This window comes from Erinaceus europaeus, chromosome 2 (genome assembly GCF_950295315.1).
Source record: "Erinaceus europaeus chromosome 2, mEriEur2.1, whole genome shotgun sequence".
Taxonomy (NCBI): Eukaryota; Metazoa; Chordata; class Mammalia; order Eulipotyphla; family Erinaceidae; genus Erinaceus; species Erinaceus europaeus.
The window spans coordinates 184,960,451-184,980,429 of NC_080163.1; the positions used below are offsets into that span (position 1 = coordinate 184,960,451).

At 41.2% G+C, this 19,979-nt stretch overlaps 1 protein-coding gene across 1 annotated transcript; it reads right to left on the reverse strand.

Annotated features, from left to right (window-relative positions):
- Window positions 1-16,084, reverse strand: LOC107523405 (zinc finger protein 14 homolog). The gene is made up of 5 exons (XM_060185836.1): window positions 16,012-16,084; window positions 11,106-11,186; window positions 9,443-9,569; window positions 7,676-7,768; window positions 1-4,576 (listed from the first exon to the last, which is right to left on the reverse strand). The coding sequence occupies exons 2-5, from the start codon at window positions 11,112-11,114 to the stop codon at window positions 3,222-3,224; spliced, it is 1,584 nt and encodes a 527-aa protein (XP_060041819.1). The 5' UTR covers window positions 11,115-11,186; window positions 16,012-16,084; the 3' UTR covers window positions 1-3,221.
- Window positions 16,085-19,979: the final 3,895 nt, after the last annotated feature.

The window sequence follows — 19,979 nt, forward strand, 5'->3', positions numbered from 1 at the left end:
TCCAGGAGGTGGCGTAGTGGATAAAATACTGGATTCTCAGCCATGAGGTCGCAAGTTCAATCCCCAGCAGCACATGTACCAGAGTGAAGTCTGGTTCTCTCTCTTTCCTATCTTTCTCATGAATAAATAAATAAATTCTTGAAAATTCACTATTTTGGCAACAAAGTTTCAAAGGTAGAGACATGTGCTATCTATTACATTATATCAGAATATATAAGAATTGCATATTGTGTGATAGTCCCACTTTTATAGAAATTAAAATTGACCAAATGACTTTTGGTTTGATAAATTCTCTGTAAGTTTCTTACTATAAAACCTTTCATCTAGGGAGTGGGGCAGTAGCAGCGGGATAAGCGCACATGGCGTGAAGCCCAAGGAACGGCCTAGGATCCCGGTTCGAGCCCCCGGCTCCCCACCTGTAGGGGAGTTGCTTCACAAGTGGTGAAGCAGGTCTACAGGTGTCTTTCTCTCCTGCTCTGTCTTCCCCTCCTCTCTCCATTTCTCTCTATCTTATACAACAATGATGACATCAATAACAACAACTACAACAACAATAAAAAGGGCAACAAAAGGGAAAACAAATAAATATTTTTTTTAAAAAACCCTTTCATCTAGTAGGTTAACTATTCAAAGATTATTTTCTGGACCCATAATTTCCACTGGGGAGTAGAAAATTATGTTTAAAAATTCTCTGTATCTAGTGGTTACGTTTGTTAAAACAATCAAAAACAAAACAAACAAACAAAACATGGGGGACCAGGAAGTGGCACATCTAATTAAGTGCATAAGTTCCTGGTCCCTACATATATGGGGGAAGCTTCATGAGTGTTGAAGTAGTGCTGCAGGCATCTATCTCTCTAACTCTCTTTATCTCCTCTCTCCATTTCAATTTATTTGTCCTACCAAATTACAAATATATATATATATATGCACTGTATTAATCCCCACTTATAAAAAAATTTTAAAAAAGAGAGTTGGGCTCTAGCACAGTGGGTTAAGCACACGTGGCGCAAAGCGCAAGGACTGGCATAAGGATCCCAGTTTGAGCCCCCGGCTCCCCACCTGCAGGGGAGTTGCTTCACAGGTGGGGAAGCAGGTCTGCAGGTGTCTATCTTTCTCTCCCCCTCTCTGTCTTCCCCTCCTTTCTCCATTTCTCTCTAAAAAAAAATAAAAATAAAAAAAACCACTAACTTGATGAGCCTTTTGGTGGCCCTAAACTCTGGTTCATAAGGAAAAAATCAAAACAAGTGGCTTATTTTCTCCCTTATCTATTTTTAGAATGATCCATAAGTGTCCAAGTATCTTCCAAAGCAGTTCTAAGCGTGCATTCATAATCAAATAAAATGTCAAAATTACTAGTGGCATGTCAAAAGATGCAACTCTTATTGAAGACAGAGCAATTTGATATCAACAAGTACACTAACTACATTGGAGTGATGTTTTCCTTGTTTTATACAAGTTTTACACAGACACACACTCTCTCTCTCTCTCTCACACACACACACATACAATATTAAATTTCCATGTAGCTAGTGGCCTTTTTTGCTTTCTTTTGATAGTTTTTTTAAATTTCATTTATTGCCAGTGGGTGTTTGTTTTCTCTCTCTTTCTCTCTTTTTTTTTTTTTTTTTTTTTTTTTACCAGAGCAGTGTTCAGCTCTGGTGTATGGTGGTGCAGGGGACTGAACCTGGGACTTTGGAGCCTCATGCATGAGAGTCTGTTTACATAACCATTATGTTGTCTACCCTTCGCCCTTTGTTATGATAGTTTATCTTGAACAATTTTCAGACAAAACATTATAAAACATTTGTTTTGGAATTTAGGGAAATAATTTCATTTTCATGTTTCTTCAATAGTTGTACTTTTAGTAACCTCACATACATAAAATTCATAAAACTGCTTCTTCTCAGCTCTAATTTCTGATGCAGCTCAAATGACAAGGATTGTTTCAATATAACCTCCCAGAGTTAATCCACAATAAATAACCTTAAATTTTATAGATAAGTAACAATTACAAGAATCATTCTACATTTATTACTCCACAGAATATTCCCTTGACATGAACTCACTAAAATTATTCACTAATGATGACAGATAACATTTACAAAAATCATGCTATGTGGATGCTGTTTTTCCAAGTAATCAACTACTTAACCCATAAAGCAATCCTATCACACAGTGTGGTAGGCTGATGCTGAATTCATCCCCCACCAAATCTTTGCCTCCTGGTACTCATACTTTTGTGTCATTTTCATTCCTTGAATGGAGAGAAACTTAGGAACTTGCTTTTTACCAGTAGAAGACATGAAAGATGATAGGATGTTCCTTTAGTGATCAGAGTACAAAAAATTATAACTTCTATGAGGCTAGCAGGCTCTTAACACCTTCTTGGCTTTCACACTGATGAAGCAAACAACTGCAAAGGGACTGAGATCAACCTTAAACCAAAAGTCAGCTAGGAACTACGAACCTCAGTGCAACAACCCTCATGAAAATGAATTTAGTTAACAACCATGGAAATGGAGCCCTCTCATCACCAGTTCAGACTTCAAAGTAGACACAGCTCTAGGAAAAAAACACAACAATTTTTTTAGCATTGTATGAGCTCCTGAAGCAGGGAAACCAACTATGTCCAGACTTCTGACCTATAGTGCAGCTATGGTATAACACATGGGTATTAAGTTACTAGATTTTCAGTAATTTATTACACAACAATAAATAACTAATATACATTTATACTATTACCACTATTTTACAAGTGAGCAAAAGTGAGGCACAGAAATTTAGGGACCTTGTCCAACACTGGGAAAAATAAAGAAAATGAGACAGATAAGGCTAGAAATTTTCTTATACTGTGGTCCAGGATATGGTACATTGGATAGAGCATTGGATTCTCAACAATGAGGTCCTGAGTTCAATCTCTGGCAGCACATGTACCAGAATGATTTCTGGTTCTTCCTCTCTCTCCCCACCTGTCTTTCTCATGAATAAATAAATTCTTTTTTTTTAAAAAAAGAAATTTCCCAACATTCATTATATCCTCAAATGAATTTTCTGAGGCTAAGCAATGGTAAATATCAATGAAAGGCCTTTTTAAAGCAACATATTTTTTTCTGCAATATAAAACTTGTTATGCTTAGTAGTGAACACAATACAAAATTTCACAAAACATCAATTTCTTGATATAACAACACACATTTGAAGACCTTCTTGTATTAAATTCAATTATGGATTTTCTGATGTTTAGTAAGATGTGAATGTTGTCTAAAGGCTCTCTTACACTCTGTACATTTGTAGGGTTTTTCACCAGTGTGAATCCTCTGGTGTTGAGTCAGAAATGAATAAAGTCTAAAAGCCTTCCCACATTCCTTACATTCATAAGGCTTTTCACCAGTATGAATACTCTGATGCTGAGTAAGTTGTGAGAGCAGTCTAAAAGGTTTTCTACATTCCTTACACTCAAAGGGTTTCTTACCAGTATGAATACTTTGATGTTGAGTAAGTTGTGAGAGAAGCCTAAAGCCCTTCCCACATTCTTCACATTCATAAGGTCTCTCACCAATATGAATGCTCTGATGTGAAATAAGTTGTGAGTAACTACTGAAGGTCTTCCAACATTCCATACATTCATAAGGTTTCTCATGAGTTTTCTGATGACGAACAAGCTGTTGCCTTAATCTAAAAGTTTTCCCACATTCCTTACATTCATAAGGTTTCTCACCAGTATGAATACTCTGATGGATAGTAAGATGTTGGCATACCCTGAAAGCCTTTCCACATTCCTTACACTCATAGGGCTTCTCACCAAAATGAATTTTCTGATGGACTCTAAGATCTGGACCACATACAAAGGCTTTCCCACATTCCTTACACTCATAGAGCTTCTCAGAAGTGTGAAGTCGCTGATGCCGAGTAAGGTGTGTACATTGCCTAAAGGTCTTCCCACATTCCTTACATTCATAGGGTTTCTCGCCAGTGTGAATTCGCTGATGTCGAGCAAGCTGCTGATGTACTCTAAAGGCTTTTCCACACTCCTTACATTCATAGGGCTTTTCACCTGTATGAAGTCTCTGATGTTGAGTAAGTTCTTGGAGCACTGTGAAGGACTTCCCACAATCCTTGCATTCATAGGGCTTCTCACCTGTATGAAGTTTGTGGTGTCGAATAAGGTGTGCACGCTGTCTAAAGGCCTGTCCACATTCCTTACATTTGTAAGGTTTCTCACCAGTATGAATTCTTAGATGTTGACTAAGCGTTGAGCGACGAATAAAGGTCTTTCTGCATTCCTTACATTCATATAACTTTTCCCCATTATGAATTATTTGATACTCAGCAAGAAAATTATGCTTTTTGAAAGTGATCATTTTTTCAGAATTAATTTTCATTGGCCCAAAATATCCTTCTTGTGGTTCTTTTTGCTGTTCAACCTTATTTTTGCATCCCCAGTCATTTCTAAAGATAGAGATCTGAAGGCTATAATTTTTCATTCTTTCCATAAGTTCCCATTGGAACGAATATATTTCATAAATGTCCTTTTCTGGAGAAAAAGTACTGATCCTGTCTTTTGATTCCAAATCTGAAAGAAAAAGAGAAAGCAAACACATGCTGTTTCCATGTTCTAGAAGAGAAGACTTTTTTTAGAGAACTAAGTTACCTAAAAAATGCCTCGTTAGATAGGATAAATAAATAAATAAAAATAGTAGGCAAGGAGATAGCATAATGATTTTGCAAAGAGGCTGTCCTGCCTGAGGCTCTGAAGTCCCAGGTTCAATTCCCTGCATCACCATGAGCCAGAGCTGAGCCAGTGCTCTGGTAAAAAATTAAAATACATACATACATATATATATGTATGTATGTGTGTATGTATATATATATATATATATATATATATATATATGGTTAGGTACACATATTACCATGTACCAGGATCTGGGTTGGAGCCTCTGTTCCTCATCTGCAGGGAGATGTTTCACGAGTGGTGAAGCAGGTCTCCCTCTCTATCTCCTCCCCCAATTTTTCTCTGTGCTATCCATTTATTTTATTGGAAAAAAATGGCTGCTGGAAGCAGTGGCACTGAACCCCAGAAAGAACCCTAGTGGCAAAAAAAAAAAAGAATGCTTAAAAAATTAAATGGATTAAATATCTCCAGAACATAGTTATTTCTGCTACAATACCACATAAGTGTACTTAAACCTATTTTCTGTAAAATACTCTTAAGTTACAGCGTTTATAAGGAAAATAGGATGGGGCAAACCACTCAAATCTATGCAACTTGATTAGCATAGCACTAACAAATGCAAAATTATCTCAAAGGATAATCCAAAAGTCATCGTAATCTAGTATAAGATTACTACATGGATATTAGAATGTGTGAAATTAAGGGCCAGATAAATGAACCAGGAGACAGAGCCCTGGACATGCATAGCTGATGCCCTAGGTTCTATCTCCAGTAGTGTATTAGCCAGAAAGGTGCTTGTGCCTTTCCTTTTTATAAAATAAATCTATAAAGGTAAAATGCACAAAAATAAAGTGGAAAATGTTGGAAATTTAGGTGCTAAGATACTGTATATGATTAAAAAAAAAAAAGGCCCTAAGACAGTGAGGTTACTATTAAGGTGGGAAGATATATATATCCTACTTTAGAAGCCAAACAGCATAACATTCCCATTTTTTAAAAAAATTTCTTTATTGGGGAATTAATGTTTTACATTCAACAGAAGAAGCCAAACAGCATTGAGAACATACACCTCTCGGGAGGGAACCCTAATTAGTACAGATAGTTGTTTTTTCTTTTTTCTCTGGCTTATAGAGGTGTGGGGGATTGAACCTGGGACCTTGGAGCCTCAAGTGTGAGAGTCTATTTGCATAACCATTATACCCTGCCCAATACTTGTTGTTTTTTATTATTTTTTTTAAAGTATTTTTTATTTTTTTTTTATTTATTCCCTTTTGCTGCCCTTGTTGTTTTATTGTTGTAGTCATCATTGATGTCATTGTTGTTGGATAGGACAGAGAGAAATGGAGAGAGGAGGCGAAGAGAAAGATAGACACCTGCAGATCTGCTTCACCGCTTGTGAAACAACTCCCCAGCAGGTGGGGAGCTGGGGGCTTGAACCGGGATCCTTACGCCGGTCCTTGCACTTCACACCACCTGTGCTTAACCGGCTGTGCTACAGCCCGACTCCCTGTTTTTTATATTTTATTTACTTATTAGTGAGAGGGATAGGTGAAGAGACTCTGGTACATGTGTAGCTTGGGATCCAACTCAGGACCTCATGCTTGACAGTCCAGCACCTTGTTCACTGCACCACTTCCTGGACCACTAGTTTTGTTTTGTTTTTTTTCTGTCAAGATTATCTCTGGGGTTCAGTGCCTGTACAAGTCTACCACTCCTACCAGCCATTATTCTTTCTTTCCTCTAGACAGAGGGTGAGAGACAGAAGGAGATGGAGGGAGAAAGAAACAGGCAGAAGAGACATCACAGCAATGCTCCACCATTTGTGAAGCTTCCCCTTATTTTAATGTGTGTGATAAATATTTCTTGCTGAATAGTTAGTAGAATTCACCACTGAAATCAGCAGGGCATGGACTGGAAAAGTATGTAAAGATTTCTGATAATTAATATAATTGCTTTAGGGGCTGGGTGGTGGTGCACCTGGTTGAGCGCACATGTTACAATGTGTAAGGACCTGAATTTGAGCCCCTGGTCCCCACCTGCTGGCGGAAAGCTTTGAGTGGTAAAGCAGGGCTGCAGGTGTCTTTCTGTCTCCCTCCCCCTTCCCTCTTGATTTCTGGCTATCTCTAGCCAATAAATAGATAAATAAAGATAATAAACAATGAACATAATTAATAGATATAAGGTGGGCTGGGGAGATAGCATAATGGCTATGCAAAATAAGTTTAGTGCCTGAAGCTCGGTTGTCACAGGTTCAATCCCAGCCCACCATAAATTAGAGGTGAGCAGTGCTCTGGATTAAAAAAAAAAAGATATAAGGTTAATCGTATTTTCTCTTTTATCTTCTATTGGTTAAGTAAGTTATATTTTTCAAGGGTTTGTTCCATTTCATTTGTTATCCAATTTATTGGCATAAAGTTATTCATGGCATTATTTTATTCTTTTAATAACTACTACATGTGAAATGCAAACTTCTTGCACATTCCTGATATTAGTAATCCTGTTATCTGTTTTCTTTTTTCTGTATTAGTCATGTAAGTGTTTTAACAACTTTGCTAATATTTTCAAGATCTCAACATTTGATTTTATTACTTTTCTGTTTCTTTTTTCCTTTGCTGATTCCAGCCATCTTATTTATAATATTTCCTCTATTGAGAATAGTTCCTTCCTCTGATGTGAGCAAAACATATAAAAGATGAGAAATGGAATTGTAATCAAGGTCAGTAGGAAGTTCCTAAATTGGCCCAAACTTAAGAGAAAGAGAGGTCAGAGAGAGACAGAGAGATTGAGAATGAGAACGCACCAGAGCCTCAGTGTGGCACACCTGATGTTGGAGATCAAACTCAGCATCTCATACTTTTCAGTCCAATGATCTAGTCACTGTACCACTCCCTAGGTTGCTCAAGTCATGGATTTCTGAAAAGAGATCCTCAACAACAACTTCAAAAGCTTCACTACTGCCTGAATGCTTTTCCTAATGCTTGCTTAGTCCTCACTCACCAGGGCAGTGTCCTCTTGTCCCTTCCCTCACAACCACCGGATCCTTCCCTTCATCCAATAAGTTCATCACATCTGGTTTAGAATTAGAAGGTCCTGTTTAAAAGATAAAGACAGAAGACATAAAATTGTAAGTGTAAAAGTTCTTGGGTTCAGACTTGACTAATTTCATAGTTAACTACAAATCCAAATGGGGCTTGATAAAACCTGAATATAAGAGTGGGATGGGGGTGGGTAACTAGTATGAGGAGTGAGTTGATAAAACTAAGAGCAAGATGCCTGAGCATCCAACGTTTTAGGTTCAATCCCCCACACCACTGTAAACCAGAGTTGAGCAGTGCTCTTGTTAAAGAAACAAAGAAACAAAAGACAAGCAAACAAATTAAAAGCTAAGAGCAAAAAATACAAGGGAGTTGAGGTAAATTCATATAACATTAACCTCAAAACCAGAAATAGGTCTTAATATAATTTAAACTCACACAGTTTCTTGAGGGTCAAGTGATTGAAAACATGAAATCTGAATCCAGATTATTTGGGCTTAAATTCTGCCTTTCTTGCCAGGATACCTTTACAAATTGTTAACCTCTTATGTTTAAATTTTCTTTTATTTTTCTGTTTATTATTTTTTAATTTTTAAAATATTTTATTTATTATTGGATAGAGACAGAGAGAAATTGAGAGTGATGGGGGAGATAGTGAGGGAGAGAGACAGAGAGACACCTGCAGCCTTGCTTCACCACTCGTGAAGCTTTCCCCCTGCAGATGGAGACCAGGGGTTTGAACCTGGGTCCTTGTGCACATTTAATGTGTATGTTTAACCAGGTGCACCACCATCTATCCCCTAAATTTTCTTATCTAAAATGAGGATAAGAATAGTTTATTTCTCATAGAATTGTTGTGAGGTTTAACAATATACAATGCTCAGAATAGTATCTAGGAACAAATATATAATTACACATGCATGTGCATAATTAATTATTAACCAGTGCACCACTCAGCTCTGGCTTATGGTGTGGTGCAAGGGATTGAACCTGGGACCTCAGAGCCTCAGGCATAGTACATAAACTTTTTATTGTTATCATTTTTCTAAGAGAAGAATAAGAAGCTTTCTCAGATATGTTCAGATCCTTTTTAGGATATTCACTCAAGGTTAAATTCAAAGTTCTTAGACTTTAAAATTCAACTACAAAACAGAACTAAATATGTTTGTTATATGAAACAGAATGCACTTCATTGAATCTTAAATGAACTCTGTTCTATAGGTTCCTCTGAGTTTTAGAGAGATTTCTGTGTCCAGGTATTTCCCTTGCAGGTGGCTTAGAACAGTGTTACACATCTATATCAACTCTGAGCTCAAAAGCAATTTGGAAATATAGACTATTTGTTGGAAAATGTTTTTATTTTTAATATTTTTATTGGGGGTTTAATGGTTTACAGTTGACAATAGAATACAATAGTTTGTACATGCATAACATTTCTCAGTTTTCCACATAATTCAACCCCCCACTAGGCCCTCCTCTGCCATCCTGTTCCAGGACCTGAACCCTCCCCTCCCTCTTAACACAGAGTCTTTTACTTTAAGTCCAGTACACCTGGACAGTGTTTCTATTGTAAGCAATCCAAAACCAAAACTGAACTGCTTAAATGATAAGGAAATTAAAGAGCCTGTAAAAACAAAAACAAACAAAAACCCCATTTATCTAGTTTTTCAAATTATGTTTCTGGAATTGACCTTGGGGAAAGTCAATATAACAGGATAAAATGCCTTACCTAGTGAGATGAAGTTGCTATAATTCTCCCACATCACATCCCTATACAAGTCTCTCTGGGAGGAGTCCAAGAATTCCCATTCTTCTTGTGAGAAGTCTATGGCCACATCCCTAAATGTCACTGAATCCTGAAAAAACAAAACCTATGTATTACTTGTTAAAATAACTATTTTTTCAGATGGAAAGGTCAGTGATTACATGGCAGAGTGGGAGCTACATAGCAAACAAATAGGGCATGGTCAAAGATGGATGGATATGGGAGAAAAAAAGAAAATTAATACTTATTGTGAAGCATCCCTGCTGCAGATGGGGATTGGGGACTTAAATCGAGGACCCTTGCATATAGTACTGTGTTCACTTACAGGGTATACCACCAACTGGCCCCCCATTATTCTTTCTTTTAAAAAATTATTTTATTTTTGCAGCTGGGAAAATAGCTTAACTGTGGGAACATCTGACTTGCATTCCTGAGGCTCCCAGGTCAATCTCCAGTGCCACATGTTTCACAGTGGTGCTCTGGCTTTTCTCGCTTTTTCTGTATCTCATAGAAAACTTATTCTCATATGCCATAACTGGAAAAAAATTACTGTATGTATTTTCTATTAGATAAAGTTTCACATGAGAAAGAGAGTGAGTATAAGAGAGAGAAGCCAGAACAACTCTCGGATATATGCAACACTAGGGCTTAAACTGTGAGCCTCTGGCATGTGAGTCCCCTATTTCTCCCAGCTGAGCTATCTCCCTGGCAATATACTTTTTCTTGATATGAAAGTAGCATAGCTGTGTTTAATTTGTATGAAAATTCATCTTTGCATTGTGACTTGTGTACTTTTCTCTGTGTATATTATATGTGAATAAGAGTCTTTAAAAAAAGAAAACTTTAAAATATCTTGAATTGTCCTGGGCTAGGGGGAGGTGCAGTAGATTAAAGCCTTGCACTCTCATGGGGCCCTGAGTTTGATCACTGGCATCACATGTGCCCGCATGATGCTCTGGTTCTCTCTCTTCTTCTCTCCTTAGTAAATTAAAAAAAAAAAATCAAACTGTCCATTGGGAACATAATTTTTGTCACATAAAACTAGGCCAAAAACTGTTATATTTAGAGAAATATGTTTTCTCTGAGGTTTAAATATTAATATCAAAAACTTTAAAATATTAATGGGGGACATTATGCAGAGAATCCCTACATTTTTCTCAAAGGATTTCACTTTTGCGTTCTCTTGGCTCTTAACAGAAGATTGTACAGATAGGAAATGGAAAAAAGGAACAGTTACGTAGAAAAGGTATTGGGCTATTCATTCCCAATCCTCACAACACGAATAAAAGGAACTAGAGCAGGTTCTTGGGTGGAGTTCTGATAAACTGGAAATTTCAGGATAAGGAGTGTAAATGGGGCCAGTTGGTGGAGCACCTGGTTGAGTGCACATTTCAATGTGCAGGGACCCGGGTTCCAGCCCCCAGTCCCCACCTGCAGGAGGAAAGCTTTTTGAGAGATGAAGCAGTGTTGCAAGTGTCTCTGTCTCTGTCCCTCTCTATTATCCCCATCCCTCTCAATTTCTGGCTGTCTCTATCCAATAAATAAGTAACGATAAAAGAATTAGGAGTGAGTACATACACATGACCTAGAAATTGATAATTCAACAGAGACAGAAACATCAACTTACACAGGCCATGGTTTTCAAACTGCAAGAACTGACCAGTTCTTTTCAAGATTTCTCTCTTGGAGAGTCCAGATTAAGTCACATCTAAAAGAAGAGAAAAGGAGTTATGAAACCAGAAGTACCTTAGAGCACCCATAATGACTTACGTTAACATGGGCTTTTCCCACTTCCATTCTTGCTTTCAAACTACTCCACTCCCATCCCATACCCACACAAACTGGAGAAGATAGGGAGTATAAAGAAATACAAGGATCAGGAGTCTAGCGGTAGTGCAGCGGGTTAAGTGCACGAGGCACGAAGCACAAGGACTGGCTAAGGATCCTGGTTCGAGCCCCCAGCTCCCCACTTGTAGGGGAGTCGCTTCACAGACACGTTTGCAGGTGTCTGTCTTTCTCTCCCCCTCTCTGTTTCTCTCAATCCTATCTCTTTATCCATTTCTCTCTGTCCTATCTAACAACTGTGACATCAATAACAACAACAATAACTGCCAGGCTAGCTTCGCAGACAGGAGAGAGAGACGACCAGGGACTCATGGCTGAGTGGTATGCAGTTCAGTCTTTATTCATGTGGAACACAGTGCAGTCTAAGCTATCTCTAATCACAATCCTGTCCTAATATATTCTGAGGTGGAACTGTCAGGTCGGAAGAGGATGTACTAGGATAGGGGGTGGGGAGAAGGAAAAAGCATGGGAACCAATGAGGATTAAACCAATGCCCTGGAGGCAGGGCGGTGCTTAGTTAACAGTGTTATGTAAATAGACAGCAGTATTAAACCAGCAGGGCGGTGGTGCTTAGCTAAACAGGATTAGAGACAGAGGATTTAAGCAGGGGGGGAGCTGGCTTACTGCCCAACATTGTTGCCCTTGTTGTTGCCTTTGTTGTTGGATAGGACAGAAATAGAGGAGGGGAAGACAGAGGGAGAGAAAGATAGTCACCTGCAGATCTGTTTCACCACTTGTAAGGCAACCCTTCTTGCAGATGGGGAGCCGGGGGCTTGAACAGGGATGGGGAATGAACAGGGATTCTTATGCCAGTCCTTGCACTTTACGCCACATGCGCTTAACCCACTGCACTACCGCCCGACCCCTTTAATTGCACTTTCATGGCTGAGGCCCCTAAGTCCCCAGGTTCAATCTCCAGTACAACCATATGCAGAGTTGAGCCATGCTCTGGTCTCTGTCATTCTCTTTCTCTCTCTGCCTCATAAAAAATTAAAGTAAAAAAAAGGGAAAAGAAAAGAAATAAAGATATGCTGGATAATGGGTAAAAACTAAAAAGGGACCTACTTGAGGAAATGATTAAATAAACTATGATGCATCCATATCACTCAAAGCCATGCAACTATTAAAAAAAATGAAGTAGGGAGTCGGGCTGTAGCGCAGCCGGTTAAGCGCAGGTGGTGCAAAGCACAAGGACCGGCATAAGGATCCCAGTTCAAACCCCAGCTCCCCACCTGCAGGGGAGTCGCTTCACAGGCGGTGAAGCAGGTCTGCAGGTGTCTATCTTTCTCTCCTCCTCTCTGTCTTCCCCTCCTCTCTCCATTTCTCTCTGTCCTATCCAACAACGACAACAACAATAATAACTACAACAATAAAACAACAAGGGCAACAAAAGGGAATAAATAAATAAAATAAATATTAAAAAAATGAAGTCAGTGCTATTTTTAAGATGTATTTATATATTTGAGAGAATCAGAGTGTCACTCTGGCATATGCAATGCCAGGGATCAAATGCAGGCCCTCATGCTTGAGATTCCAATACTTTATTCATTACACCACCTCCCTGGCTGCATCAGTGTTTGCTGTTTTTTTGTTTTGTTTTTTAAGATTTATTTTATTTACTTCACCTGAGATGGTTTAATGACAAAGAGAGAAACCAGAGCATCACTCCAGTATAGGCAGCATCAGGGCCTCAACTCAAAGTCTCTATCAGGTTGAGCTCTTCCCTTCACCCCCCACCAACCCAGAGGCCATTTTTCTTTTAACCAGAACACAGACCAGACCTGGCTTCTGAGGATATTAGGGACTGACTTGGAAACTTGGAACTTCAGCCATGAAAGTCCTTTTGTGAAAGCATTATGCTACCTCCTTGGCCCAGAAGACAACATTTTAAAACAAAACAACACTAAAAAAAAAAGTGTGGTCCAGGAGGTGGCACAGTAGATAAAGCATTGGACTCACAAGCATGAAGTCATGAGTTCAATCCCCAGCAGCACATGTACCGGAGTGATGTCTGGTTCTTTCTCTCTCTCCCCTATCTTTCTCATAAATAAATCTTTTTTTTTTTTTTTTAAGTATTAGGTAGTGGTGCACCTGGTTGATTATACAAACACAAGGACCCAGGTTCAAGCTCCTGGTCCTCACCTTCAGGGAGGAAGCCCTGCAGGGAGGAAGTTCACAGGTGGTAAAACAGTGCTGCAGGTATCTTTCTTATTCCTTCTCTATCTCCTCTTTCCCTCCCAATTTCTCTGTCCTATCAAAAATAAATATTAAACACACACACTCAGAGAATATATGACATATTCTGACCAAAAAAAAAAAAAACATATGCCTTTTAGGACCAGTCAAAAAGCTTACAGTGACACACACAATATTAAACATAGTCTGAATCTAAAGTACACAAATATTCCATTGAACTAAAAAAAAAAAAAGGGCAGGTTAAGGCAGCCCATCTATATGATATGATTTTTTTTTAAAAAATGTTTTTAATATTTATTTTCAATAGAGACAGCAAAACTGAGAGGGAAAGGAGGGAAAGAGTGAGATACCTACAACACTGCTTCACTGTTTATAGTTGCAGGTGGGAACTGGAGGCTTGTGCACTGTAATGTGTGCACTCAACCTAATGTGCTACCACCTGGCCCCTAGTGTGTCTTGTTATGTATGCAGCACAGGTTTGAGTCCTGCCTCTATGACACTAGAGGAGGCTTCGGTATGGCGGTGTCTTTCTCTCATCTGAAAAAGTCAATTCAAGAAAAGAAAAAGGCTCAGTGTATTCTAGAACAGCTGCTGTTTTTCCTGAGTGACTTCTAAGCACTGGTGACATTCTTAATATTTAAAAAAAATTAAACTTTTTTATTTGATAGGACAAAGAGAAATTTAGAGAGAAAGGTGATGGAGAGGGAGAAGGAGAGAGACTGACTTACAGCACTGCTTCAGCATTCCTGCAGCTTTCCCCCTGCAGGAGGGAATCAGGGGTTTGAACCCAGGTCCTTGTGCACAGCAATGTGTGCACTCAACCAGGTGTACTACCACCTGGTCCCACATTCTTACATTTTCACAGCTTCTTCACAAATGGATTTATACTGCTACTGAACTAACCAATCTCAGGGACTAAAAATTTGTTTGCAGTCCTTCAATAGCTATTACATCTTTTTCTTCCCCTTCCTCCCTCCTCCTCTTCCTCCTCCTCCTCCTCCTTCTTCTTCATATAATACCATTCAAATAAAAACTGCAAGGTTCTTTGGGACAGAATAAAATGGATAGCAAGAAATCAGAAAAGACCATCTGATTGAAGCAATTCTGTGTGATTATGAACATATAATGAGAAAAGCACAAATCGATAAGCAGATTCTAAATCAATAGATTAATTGAATTCAAGAAAATAATAGCTTTGTGGAGGTCATAGTTCCGGCAGAATGAAGAAAAAATAAGCTGAGAAACTCAAGGAAGAACCATGAAGATAAACTGAATGTGCATTTCTTTACTTACACAAGTTAGATCAGCGACTAGGCTTTGAACTCAAAGTTTGCCAGACTGAGTATCATTTGGACCTCAAGTTCTTCACAAAGAAACAAAACTTGCCTCACCATGGATGGAGCTTGAAGGAATTATGTTGAGATAAGCCAGTTCTAGTGTCAAATTCCCACTCCCCATCTGCTGGGGCGGGGTATTACTACTCGTGAAGCAGGTCTGGATCTATTTATCTTTCTCTCTTCCTCTCTATCTACCCACACAACTCAATTTCATCTGTCCTATCCAATAAAATGGAAAAAAAATGGCTCCCAGAAAAAAAAGCAAACTGCAAGGTATAAAACTGGCATATGCAGTCAATATTACCAAGTAATACTCATCTGGACATAGCTTGACAGTGCTTCTTGCTGTCAGATTAATATCTGATGTGATGGATTACTAAAGCAGGCGTGTGTGTGTGTGTGTGTGTGTGTGTGTGAGAGAGAGAGACTCAAACCCAAGGCATCATATGTGCAAGGCATGTGCTCTCCCGCAAGCAATATGACTAGCCAAGTTTTGTTTTGTTTGTTTGTTTTTTTAAATAGTGGCAGAGAGGCAGAGAAAGAGCCCATTGCCATGCGGGCCAGGTTCGAACCTGGGTGCTGCACATGACAAAGTAGCGCTTCCAAAATGAAATCACCATTTCACTGGCCCCAGTACTTATTTATCTTTGCCACCGGGAGTGGGTACGAGACGGCGATCTTGAGACACCAGGCGTTTCTTGGCGCGCAGCCCGCACCTGCTCGGGGCTCTGCCTGCTCCCTCTAGTCCCCAGCGCCCGCCGCGCGCAGTCCCAGGAAAAGGAAGAGGGGCCGGGGCACAGCTGACAGCTCCCAGCACCCAGAACAAGGCCGGAGAACAAAGGCCGCGGCTGCAACGTGGGCGCCTTCCCGGGCAGGAGCCCTAGCCAAGCTCGGGTCTGACAGCTGCAGCTTCTTCCCAGGACCGCGTCTTTCAGAGCGTGGAGGTCTTCATTCAGGGGTTCATACACAGAACTCAGGAGCCAGCCTGGGCCGCTGTCTCCGAGCGATCCTGAAGCGTCAGGGCAGCGGACGCAACAGGGCACCTAGTGCTTAGCCAGCGTCACAATCGCCACAGTCTCTGTGACCGATTCCCATAGAAGACCTCGCCGCCCCAGTGTCGCCCCCGCGCCCATTTCGTGCACGCGACCGACTCACCTCTCTGAGCCCACAGGGCCAAGGAAGCCCGAAACGGCGCAGAGGCCTGTGGGAAGTGTAGTCCGTGGCCTAGAGGGTCGCCCCCCCCCTTCCCGCGCGCCTCCTCCGTGCGCAGGCGCAACCTTCAGGGCTGAGGCAGTGGGCCTCTGGGCGCGGCTGGCTGTCTTATGTTTGATGGTAGTTGTCAACGCTGCTAGTAATGCTTTGCGACCTCAGGTTTGTGTTTGTAGCTAAGGAGTTCTTGTCATGCCTTAGAGAGAAACCTGGGGCTCGGGAAACAGCTCAGCCCGATAGAGCGCCATCCTGTATGCCTGAGGCCCCAGGGGCACAGCTGTAGTTCCCTAGCCCTTCCCTGGTGGGAACTGAGCAGCGATTTGCTCTCTTCCTCCTTTCTCTGTGTTTCTGCTTGTGTATACACACATATACATATGTGCGTGTGTGATATATATATAATATATATATATATATACATAAGTATATATAATAGGAAATATTATGTTCTATAATATATAAACTATATTGTGGGAAATATATAGAGAGAAATTTATGTTGGGAAATCACATACCTGGTTGACTGCACACATTACAGTGCTCAAGGACACAGGGATGAGCCTCCAGTTCCTACCTGCAGACACTTTACAAGCAGTAAAGCAGTACTGCAGGTGTCTATCTTCTCAACCCCTCTCTGTCTTCCCCTCCTCTCTCCATTTATTTATTTTTTCTTTTTCTTTTGTTTAATTTATATATTTACTTTCCCTTTTAGTCCTTGTTATTGTTGTAGTAATTATTATTGTTATTGATTTCATCATTGTTAGATAGGACAGAGAGAAATGGAGAGAGGAGTGGAAGACAGAGGGAGAGGCTTGTCAAAACTCTGCTATCGCAAGGAAAGAGACACTTGCTAACACCCATGTGCAAGAAAGACTGGGAATACACCCAAATTTACCCTAAAGTTCATGAAATTTAAGCAGAGATACACATGACCTTGGCTGATTCCAGAACTGCCCAGGTGAAGCCTCAGCAAGGTGCTAATGTGAGCCTTGAACAAAAAATAGGGGTCATATAAGTACAGAACTATAGACTAAGTTTTATTATAGAAGTAAACAGCAAAATACAACAAAAGACTACATACCAACATATTACATTATTAATGGAATCATGGGGCCTGGGAAGGCCCAGAGCACAGTTGTAGACTGGCAGCTTGTGGGTGGCCCTGTCCCCACAGCCCATCAGGAACTCAGCGTTTGGCTCCGGGGCAGTCTGGGTCAGTACAGATGGACATGTAGGAGCCCCGTGCCCATGGCTGAACATGGAGCACTGCCTAGTGCTTTCCATGTCACGGAAGGCAGTGTTGTCATCACTCTTCTGCTCCACAGCCACCAACATATTCTTGTTCTTCTGGTCTCTGTCAACAGAGCTGTCCAGGGTCCAGGCAGAGTCAACCCAGTGCAGAGACCTGTGAACATAGCAGTGGGTTTAGCAATGGACAAAGGAGGAGCCCCAGGGAGCAGAGCAGAGGCAGTGAGAGGATGAAGGACTTGGAGAACCAAGGGGCTGAGAGTCCACTTCCTAACTGAAACCATTTTGGAGGGACAGATGGGGAAAGCAAACCCAGTCTTAAGTCTAGGAGAAGATTCCTGCATATCAGCAGGAAAATGTTTAATGAGGAGTTGAGGTATGTGACCTTGTTTTACTGAATTTAAGATTTAAATTCTTAGCTGCACTGCTACTCCACCTCTACCAGAGTCAGTGGAGATGCTCATGGTTTCTGGGGGGCTTCTAGGTCCCTGCCAATCCTGTCCCCCCCCCTTGGGATTGGTTTTCAGTGTCATGAGCTTGTTTCAGGAAAGAAGATCTGACCAGGCCCAAGGCATACACAGGAACCAAGGGGATCCCCTCTCCCCTGCTGGTCTCCACATGCCAGGCTGGGGGACTCCTGTGCTTCTTGTGGAAGCTCCTCAGTGGCCAGCATTTGGCCCACTACATGCTCCTGAAGATGTTTTCCACCTAGATGGAGAGAAACCTCAGTCTAGGTCCAGGCTGACCACGAAGAGACTCACCTCATTGTAGAAGATGGCACACAGGCCTTCTCCTGGACCTTCTGTGCAAAGAGGCTGTGTCTGTGTGCCCTGAAGCTGACAGGAGGCCCTGCCCTAGCATGTGCCCAAGAAAAGAGTTGATAAAATAAAGAAGAAGATGCTCTTATACATTCCTGTGCCTGGAATGCCATGAATTCCTCATGAGGAAGAGCTCTACAGAGCAGCCCAATCTGCCACAGAGAAAGAAGTCGAGAAGCAAGGACTGTCCCTAGAGCCTGTTACAGAGCAGTGAGCTGGTCACTGTCTACTGAATGCACGGAGGCCTGTTGCCTGTGCTTTTCCCTGTCAGAAGGTATTGAAGTGAAGCCTGAAACCATTTACTCTGAGTCTTTGCAGTTAATGTCTCACTCCAATCAGCCTCTTCTCAGATTACCCTGACACTCACCTGCAGGGGGCTCTGTGGTTTCTTCCAGACTGGAATTCGCATCCTGGAAGAGAAGGAAGGCAGGGTCACCACAAGCCTTTGCAGTGAGCAGTGGAAGAGCACATTTCCCAGCAGCTCTGTTTCTCCAGAGAGAGAGAGCCCTGTGTCCAGGATCAAAGCTACTTCACCCCTGGGGGTGACTGTGGTTTAGAGTCGACACTGTAGATTTGAGTGAATCCTTGGGTTTTCAGTGCATGTTCAGAAGTGTGTTGACAAGGATATGTGGATTTCTTCCTGCTTGCTCTCTAGTCTCAGGATATACACACAGGTCACTTCCAGTTGAGTGAGTAATTCGTAATTTAAAGTGTCAACTATCTATTCAAATGCTTTGAACAACAGTTTTTCCCCACTTGGGGACAAACATTGCCTGGTGTATGAAGAAGCAGGAAAATGTCATCAGTGCTGCAGAGTGAAGGCCAACCCTGACATGATGCAGCTGTTCAAATTATGCAAAAAAAAAAAAAAAAAAAAAGAAAGCGGGCTAGGAGGTGGTGCAGTCTCAGTCCCCCAGAAGGACTCAGCACCCTGATTCAGGAGTCCTGAGCTACACAGAGCTCCTGTGAGAGTTGAGGTCACTCAGGGCCAGTGGAGATGTAGGGCAGCTTGAAGGACAGGGCACAGGGGCTGTCACTGTAGTGTCAAGGGACAAGGAAGCATCAGAGTCTCAGCAGGACCTGGTAGAAAGGAGACACTAAGAGGGAGTGAGGGGGAGCGAGGATATTGGGGTCCTGGTGCTTGGTGCTGGGAGAGGAGCTGTGAGGGTCGAGAGTATTCTGCAGACACCTCTCACTGGGAGATGAGAAACCTTATTCTGTGTCAGCAAACTGCAAGGTAGTGAGTTAGCCCCTCCACTAGATGATAAAAAAAGGGATGAGGGAATAGTAAGAGAAGTGTCATCCCTAGTTTTGCATATGCCAGTGACTCTCTCCTTCCCCTCCCTCTTCTCCTTCCTCTTCCTCTCACCATCTCCTTCACCCCTTCACTTTCTTCTGCTTCTGTCTCTCAGTCTCACTCAATAATTAAAAATAAAAACTTAAACAGATATACCTTATAGAGGTCCAATTTCAGATTTCATGACATCCAAGAGTGTGAAGAGGTCATTCCACTGTGGCCTCAGGTTAACATACACCCTTAGATAACAGGATTCTGGAAAACTGACTCTAATCTTAACTCAGTCATCGCTTTCAGGTTGAGGGGGGCAGGAATCCCAAGATCAGCAGATAGTAAATCCAACATCCAAATGTTTCTCAACTCAAGGAAGTACCAAGCTATTCTTGGCTGTGCCCTGAGTAAGCCCACAGGACTCTGATCCTAACAGGTCAAGTCTGCTCTCTGGCATCAGCAGGAGGGAATTTCATGAGCACAAGTAACTGTTCATGAGACCAGGGCTGAAGCTGAGGATTCTGTCCGTGGGCATCACACAGAGCACCTCCTGGGACTGCCCTC